This window comes from Notothenia rossii (assembly GCF_949606895.1).
Source record: "Notothenia rossii genome assembly, chromosome: 9".
NCBI lineage: Eukaryota > Metazoa > Chordata > Actinopteri > Perciformes > Nototheniidae > Notothenia > Notothenia rossii.
In genome coordinates, this window is record NC_136907.1 from 10,266,153 (window position 1) to 10,275,114 (window position 8,962).

Consider the following 8,962-nt stretch of genomic DNA (forward strand, 5'->3'; position numbering starts at 1 on the left):
TCCCAATTAACACATAAATCACATTGTGATATATCCGGTGACACCCATGAGTATAATTCAACGGTTTTATGTATTTTTAAACACAACAAATGTCTTTCAAGTCAGATGAAGTCAGTGAGGTAAAGAAAAAAAAACACCAGCGCAAAACTCAGCTCTTATTCAGTTTGATGTCAGCCGTCAAATCAACTACGCTCCAATTATTAGATGATGCTTTTAATTGATCAAATTAATGCAGGTTGCTAATGAAGTATGCTTCAAAGAATGTAAACTAATGGGCAATCTACGTTGGAGACTGCAAACATACATAGCAGTAGTGAAGGGGTTTCAGCAGAAGGATTTAACAGCCACATGACACATGTGAAGCATCTACATTCGCAAATGACTGTTAAACTGACTTTCAAAGCTTTCATTTATATTTCTGTACGCTCTGTATTGAATTGAATTTGGTCACGCTGGCTTTAACTAAAGTGTTAACACTAGGAATATTTCCAAAGACGGGGTGACTTTGACTTAGTTCATTTTGGGAGCAGCCACATGTTAGGAGAAGGCTGCATTTCTCTCAGCAGCTGAAAGTTGACTTTTAGGCTCTAGTGTGCTAAAGCAAAAATATGAAGGTCAAGTAGATTTCTTTTTTTTGTTGCTTGGAATGATTGATGTTTATCCCATTTGTCCTTAATGGCATTGTTGACAAAGACTGACACGGACCATGCGGGGAGGGAAAAGGAGAATATTACACGCTGGACTGGACTCGAACAGGCTTTGCTGCAGTCGAGTTAGCTGGCTCACCATGACGTCTCTAAGAGGTGATTACTAAAGACAGCAGTCACACATGTTAAGTGCTTGCTACTGAACCGCTGTGTGATGAGGGGTGGCATTCATTTCAAGGACATTTTGGGGGATAAAAGATAAACCCAATGATGCTTTACTGAGCGGAAGATTGTTCTATTGGCCGTGGAGGCAGTGAACCTTCACCATTCCCTGTTGCTAGCCTGAAATCTGCACCAGGGGCAGTTTAACAGTCTATATATAGGATTAGGGTTGTTTTAAAACAGGCAAGCACATTGTGAAAATAAATCCTTATTATTTTACACATCATGTAGGTCAGGTATTCCAAAAACTCTGTCTCGTGTCCTCCATCATCCTGCTGCTGCTGCTCTGGATACATATAGAAAGATTTCCCCAGCAGCACAGCAAGTTAAAAATGTCTTAGGCCAAACTGACAGAGGCACCACTCAAAGGGCCTATAAAGAGCAACTTCTCCCTGACCACAGGGTAACCTATAATTGGGGGCCCGATATCCGCCCGTCTAAAAACACAGCTTACAATATACACATTTCAAAAATAGTAAGTGGTGTGGTGGGGCAGTTCCACACTGGGCAGAGGGGGGTGGAGCTTCAAGGCTTGTGTACGCTTCACTAGCTAGCGTGCGCACACAATCTCCCGTGAAGACACGCAAGCACCATCCGCAGCCACTGAAGGACACTCGATGGCCTCTCGTTTGTGCTTTTTCCTTTGCAGAGTTAAACGAAAACAGTATTACAAAAAAAAAGAGATACTGATGGAAAACATTCCTTTCTTGCTTTTGTACAATGTCAAGTGTTGAAAAATAAATACCAGACTCACTGATAACATGCAGTAGCCGAGTCACTTTTACACCGTTGCATTTTTTCAGAGGTATTTTTAAACCCAATGCCACTAACTCATATTATGAAGATTTTAATATCACAAATGTTTTGAACTGATATACCACACAGATGTGCAGCACAGGGCAGTGTTATGACTATATATATTGAACTGAATGAAGCAAGTATGAACATTTATCGTGTTATAAAGAGTGATAAAAACTACAGGAGTAAAGAGACAATTGTTTACCAGTAATAAATATATATTTTGATGGTCCCAATTTGGTGTTACCTTGCGCCACTTTATTTTTAGCTAGCTCAATTACAGTCAACATATTTGCTAACCTGAATTCGTCATGGACACGATTGAGATTTTAATTAATTTAGATTTAATTAAAAAATCTGCTCCACTAAATGATTGACTAAAATGTTTGGAAAATCAATTTAAGATCATATTATACAGTGTAACCAGATCAGTTAAACGGGTGAAAGATCGACTGTGTGATCTACAAACTGCCTGGATACAGATGGGTGGGGACATTTGCCCCTGAACTGCCCTTAAGCAAGACTCATAACCTCCAAACTGCTCCAGTGAAGATGAAGAGAGGCCAAAATATAATACTTTGTGTGTCTGTGTGAAACTACCCTGGTTAAATAAAGATTAAAACATAATTGCCAAGTCGTTAACGCCAATGGTGAAGCATCCATCATGTCATTTTTGTTAATTGCTTAATACAAAGTGACACAATTTACTGCTTCAAGTTTAGGGCCATGTATGGTAAATGTACATATTGTGCACTTCTAGAGTTGGCCCTTCTGCAGATGTCACCTGCTACACTGATGTTAGAGGATGTATTTATCTTGCTGTCAATGCTGTGATGCAGCAATGTTTAAAATAAACATTTGTGTAAAACTGCCAAAATTAAGCCCTTAAGCTTTTAAGCAAAGCTGCGTGATAACTGCATGAATCCAATTGCGTACAAATCCATCTAAGTAAGCCTTGTTAGCCTATGGAATTGCCTTCAGGCTATCAGCTAGCCATGAAAACTGTTTTCCTTTTTTTCCCTATTTCAAGATGTTGGTTGTTAGTCTCATTAGGCCCTATCCATGTCACATGAAGTCAAACAAGACACTTGTCCATTCCAGCAGAGCTCAGGAAAAAGGGGTAAAGAGCGATGATGGCGAGAGGCACTTCCATTCTACCCTTCCCCCCCTCCTGAACAGTAGCAGATGACAATAGCTTCAAAAGCAGGGCACGCCAGACATCCTGACAAAGGCAGGCTCCTCCCAAGCTGCTGAGTCCCTGTTCCCAAATAAACATAGCCACAGGGAGAGAGCAAGAGTCGGGGATGTGGCGCTTGCCATGCCATGCCATGTCCAGACTAGCGGCAAAATGAGTCCTGCTGCCCAAGAGCAAAGCATTCTGCCAGCGAACCATAAAATGCATGCTGGACAAGGAACAGCTCCTGACACACTACGAGGCTTAATCACATTCTGCCTAATTACAACTGCAACAAATACATTTTGTTATTTGTAAGTAAAATAAAACAAAATCTATCCCTATACGAATGACATCAAAAACGTACAATGAGTATACCATTTGTCTCTTACTCACATGTAGGCAGGCGAAAGGGGTGAGGACCTGGATGTCTTAAGAACTGGCACTGGGAATTTCCAGCTGACAGGAGAACCGCTTTTCCATTTTAACGGCATGTTGTTGTCACCAGAATGGAGCTAGAGCAATACCAACAGCAAAGACCATTTCCATGAAAAGGTTTCCAATGCAGTCTTCCATCCTACTCTGCCCACACCATTTAAGGGGGAGGGAGAGCAGCAGCAGCAGCTACAGAAATACACTGGTACAGGCAGTGCAGGCTACAGTCAGGGTTGTGACTCTAGCAGCAGCACCGAGAAGCCAATAGATTGCATCCACCACGACTGCTTGCCCTGCTGCATTTACGGTTGTCTCATGGTAGGAGGGGGGAGAAGCCCAGCCTTCCCATCAGCCTTTCAGGGCTGTAAGCAGACCAGCGGCTGAGCAACAGTGCCACCTTGTTAAAAGGAGATGTGATTACAGTTCTGGATGTGCTTTGAAAAGATGACGTGGAGTACAAGGAAGAAAACTATGATGTTTATACAATTGAATTACTTTAAACCAAATAAAGTCACTATCTTCTTAAATAAAAAGGACCTCATTGAAATTAAATAAAAATCTAAAAAATATTAAAAGTCTTAAACTATCCAATGATGCTCTTTATCCTTTGCATTTCAAAAAACAATTGGGGCACAGTAGAAAATAAAATGCCCAATATTTGTATTATTTTTTCACCATATGTCATGACCATAGACTGTTTATATATATATATATATATAAATAAAGGTCATGACACTATCGAATTTTCAAGACCTGAAGTGACACAAATGCAAATGATCTGATATGTCTGAAAAGATACTCGCCGAAAAAACCTAATATGAGAACCAGAAAAGTAGAACAAGTAATATCTCATTGAAAACAGAAGTTGTCATGCTTGACGTCTTACCCCCCTTTTAAGAAATCAATTAGATCTGTTGGATTATTTAGCAAGAGATTGAGGAACAGCATCTGTTGAAGTTCATTTGAAGTCAAATGTAACTATATAAATGCCCCTTTGTAACCACCATCTAAGAGATCTAAATCATCAAGGGAGCAAAGCAAATACACTCTTACTGTAACACATACAAAATACATGAGTCCACTGACTACAGAAGAAATGGCCCCTCGGAAACAGGGAACACACTCACTGAGGATTCTCAATCATTAAAGAAAACGGCATTGAATTGTAACAGCAGCCATCATTTGAAATGGGACAGTAAAACATTTTCGAAAAAACAGTCACAATAAAGTATACGTGTTGAATTTTAATTATCCAGATAATCGTGAATGTCCTCGCATGACCTTATTTAGAAAATGTGTCAAACAAGCTATCAAAGTAAGGGTGGAAAAGAGAGTCTGGAAAAACACAGGAATTATCATGCAAGGAAAGAGCCAAACAATGTCCCTATTTGTCTTCTGTGTGCTCCTCATTTACGCAGCCAAACCTTGTGATTAATAACCACCTCATTTAAGACAAAAGAAAGAAAAGGGAGGATGTGTCCTATTTGAGAAGACATAAACTAATATTTGTTTTTAGCTAAATGTTAAGTAGAGAAATGAAAGTATGTTTGAATTGTTAAAACATAACCAATTAATTTGGGTCAGGATATTCAGGAAATAAGGATTTTCTTATGCCTAGTCCACAAAATTAAAATGACATTTTAATGTTTTAGATCTATTTCAAAGTGTGAATCACTATTATATTGTTTAAACTGCAAGTGGGGAAGATGGCACAGTCTAGTTATAATGGAAAAAAGGCTTCATGGGAGGTTTTGAGGGGGAAGCATTCACCTGCTGCTCCATCCTCATAACAATCTTCATTACACCTTAAGGCTTTCCACTATTGTCCCTTCCAGCTAACACTATAAATGGAAGAATGAGCTTGCCTCCGCTGCAAGGGCAGCCGTCATTTGGTCTCTTCTGTCAAAGCCCGAGAGCTCAGAGCTCCACCTGTCATCCTCAGTTATAATTACTCTCCTCACAAAAACGCAACTCCCTTGGAAAGATAATATCACTGCAATATTCCCAACAATCAGTGTTATGATGTTCATTTTTAAGATATGTACCCCTGTGTGTAGAAAACTTGAAATGTTTGATACACCAAAACACAGAGGGAGAACTGATGCCATGATTGTTGCCTCTTTCAATCAACTCAACAATTAATGATAATATCTGTTCTTTTTTTTGCATAACTGCTCATCCAGTTGGTGTAGTTTCTCATCCACCTCCACACGGTCACAATTATGTTCATGTGTTAAAAGGAAAATCGTTTGCAAACAGATAGAAGCAAACACAAAAAAAACTCACACAATCTACCCTTGTATAGAAACACTCGGGTCTTAATCCAAGAGGAATCAGTATGTGAAATCATTTGATAGGATGTTTTTAAAGAAATAAAAAACATATAATCCATAAAAGCAAGTTCATAATGTCATCTGGTCTGCTCTTTTATTTACACGCAGTTTTAAAGCAGACTATGCTTCGCCTGCCTGCTGCCATTGATGTCAAGAGAAACGGATCATTTGTAACAATTACAACATAGTCGATTATTATTGTAAGTATTACAAGTAATTACCACAAAAACAGAGCAAAATGTGTGATTCTACTAATTAAAGAACAGAGGTTGCGCAACTGAACCAAGTTTCTGTATCTTCTCCATTTGTCTTAGTTTCTCCTGCAGTTTACTCACAGCTATACTGATATTCCTCTCCAGCAAACTCAAGAGAAGCCGGGCCAAATGTGTCGGCTGAGGACACTTTTTAGAAGTCATAGCTTTAATCTTAACTTTGCTGATATACTGTTTAAAGTTGAAGAACAAAGTGATCAAATACAGTTGTCGTTATATTCAATTTCCACATCTGGTCAGTGACAAAACCGTGCGAGAGTACAACAGCTGGCAAATGGTGATAAATTAGCAACACCATGTCCAGGCCATTCAGGCATTGGCAAACTGCCAAAGGTGAATTAATGTAGCATAAACAAAGTAATGTCTTTTAAATCATGCGTGACACTTTAGTAAGACTCTTGGCAGTAGTTCTCAACCCTTGTCCCAGGTAATTGATGCTAGGCCTACTTCTTTTCTTTCTTACAATCTAATCACGGATTACCCTATTAACACGTCCAATTACAGGCAGAAGACATGTTCCAACCCGGACTGACAACAGCACTGATAACTCAGGTAATGTTTACAATTCAAGAACGGTCAACCATTTTTAAAGTCATTTTGCCTAGTTAATTAATACACATACTCACAATTGTAAGGGAAAAAAACAGAATAAGAGACATTTGCACATTACCTGTCGTGTAGTCCGATGGGCATCGTCTCCCCTCTGTGCACAGGGTGCTCCATACCCTTGCCAAAACCACACCTAAAAAACAACATGGTACCATCAACAAATATTACATTTTACACAAGAAAAAAAAAAATATATGTTACTGGTAGTAAGGGTTTGATTAGCAACAACAAGTCTTACAACTGCACTATATCAGAGTTTAATTTTGTCCGCACACATACAATGTTTTGCCTAATTAGACAAATATATCAATTTCCGTAACTAAGACACCTTTGCCATGCAGTAAGTCATGCGTGCCAGTTAAATAAATTGTGTCTCACATCTCCAAAACAAACAGAGAACACATGTATTATTGTACTACAGATCAACAGTTAGACTTTCTTACAATTTCACACAGTTTTAAATATGTAACAACATCTACAAGCTACTTTGTCCCAACTGAGATGAACAAGTGAATAGAAGAGCCCAACATGACAGTTCAAAAGTGTCAGAAAAGGTTTAATAACAGCGTACGACTTGAGTAAATATCAGAACTTTCCAGCATGTTAATCCTAAAAGCAAACATTTGTGTTTGACATACTTTAGCTCCCAACACCCTGTGCTCATATTACTTCCTCAAAATAATATATTTGCATTAATGTTCATTTTCGATGTAAAATGTCCTACATGCATTGATGAAAGGGGGCATGGGCGTTTCTTGATCCCCAACCCCAGCTGAAATGTGACAGTTGCATCATATTCCTAACTTGTTGCTTACACAGAACTAGGCTAATTGAAGCTATAAATATCTGCCTTGTGTGTGTGTGTTACTTGGCAGAACAATGTCCCGGGTAATTCAGCTGACATGATGTACTAAATAAAGGGAGTACTTAGATGTTTTAAAATAATTGCCACTGGTAAACTCTATTACTATTTGGTAAAAAGTTTCCGTAACCGCCTGGTTCCTGTTGATATGAACACGTTAAAGTGACATGTTTGTAGTGACACTGAACAGATGGAGTTCATAGTTTGCTTCTGCTAAGTGCTGTGCGCTGAGCTCAGGCATGAAGACGGTGAGGTTAGTCCTTTAAAAGCTTGAAACATGTAGGCAGAAACTATAGAGGTAGCCGACTTCCTTGCTAGCAAATACTTTAGGCTGTTAAAAATGCTATTGTTTATTTAGCCACGCTAAACGTATACATTGTCACAAGAGGCAAAGCTGTCAGACTGAAGCTGTGCTAGTTTCCTGGCCATGTTTCTTTAGCCAAGTCCTAACATCTCCAGTTGGAACAGGCTAATGCTAACTAGCCAAGCTAACCCTCAAACATGACCATTGGCTAGCTTGAAACAACGTTAGACCAAGACAAGCGACTACATAGCTGTTAAGTAAGTAGCTCTTCGTCCGATATATTTTATAGCTTCATTACTGACAGAAAACACGTAAAACACCGGGGTCTTTACATGAGTTAGTTTGGTTAGTTATTAGTTAGTGTGGTTGCTTGGTTTGCCATCATATGTCTGTGACTACCTGTCAAACTGATATTTGTTGAGCTTGATATACTACATTTGCTTTTTTAACCACCCTATGTATCTTGAATACACTCTGTAAACTTTTAAATAACATATTCCATACCTTCAACGCCGAGACAACGTTAACTAGCGTCCTTGTTTTCCTCCAAGCCCTCAAATCCACTTATACCCTGGCCTGTAGCCTCCTTCCTTGTTTTATCCAATGAAGTCATGGCTTACTAGGAGAGCCGGAGCATCCTAACTTCCCACTGGTGGAAGAGTATGGCAATCTTTTCTCATTGGCTCAAAACTTCCGTTACTAAATAAAGTGTTTCCAAAGAGGAGTCGTCTTTCTGTGAGGCATTTGTACCCTGTAACAAATATTGTGTTGCTTTGTTCGACTAATTAGGGTACTATAGATAGTGTTTTCTTCGAAACACCCAGCAGTATATACAAGGATAGTGATAGGCACCCTGTTACAAGTATGAAGCTATGGTATGAAGTGACAGCCTTATATCTTTATTTATGATTTGCCAAATTAATGCAACAACACACACGGTGACTCCAATGAAGAGCCCCAAGTGCCCTGCTGTATGTGGTCATTTTCACAAAAGAAGTAGGACTTTTTTGAGGTTATTATCAGGGAGATAAGAGGGATTTAAATGCAGCCTGCAGTCCTTGATTAAATAAGAATTGCGGTATGTGTGTACAGTGTCTGACTCTGCACTGTATACACAGATTATATATATATATACATAGTGTTTTTTGTCTGTCTCTTAAAATATAGTTCACATTTTCCTTAATAGCATAACTTTAATTGTGTAATGAATACAATTGTAAAGCTGTATTAGAAAACCTCCTATGTAGTGAATTGTGTATCGGTCATGGACAAAGCCTTCTGCTCAAAAAGCAATCTTATGATGCAA

General features: G+C 38.9%; 1 protein-coding gene across 2 annotated transcripts in view; it reads right to left on the reverse strand.

Annotated features, from left to right (window-relative positions):
* klhl13 (kelch-like family member 13) overlaps window positions 1–8,248 on the reverse strand; it is a 34,323-nt gene extending 26,075 nt beyond the window's left edge. Inside the window, exons 1-2 of one of the 2 annotated variants that reach the window (XM_079647845.1) lie at window positions 8,161–8,248; window positions 6,552–6,623 (exon numbers count right to left, since the gene is read on the reverse strand). In XM_079647845.1, coding sequence (XP_079503971.1) covers window positions 6,552–6,604 — 53 coding nt within the window. In that variant the 5' untranslated portion in view covers window positions 6,605–6,623; window positions 8,161–8,248. Of the gene's footprint in view, window positions 1–3,237; window positions 3,556–6,551; window positions 6,624–8,160 lie in introns of those variants that run through there. The other variant, XM_079647844.1, reaches the window with a different exon arrangement.
* Window positions 8,249–8,962: the final 714 nt, after the last annotated feature.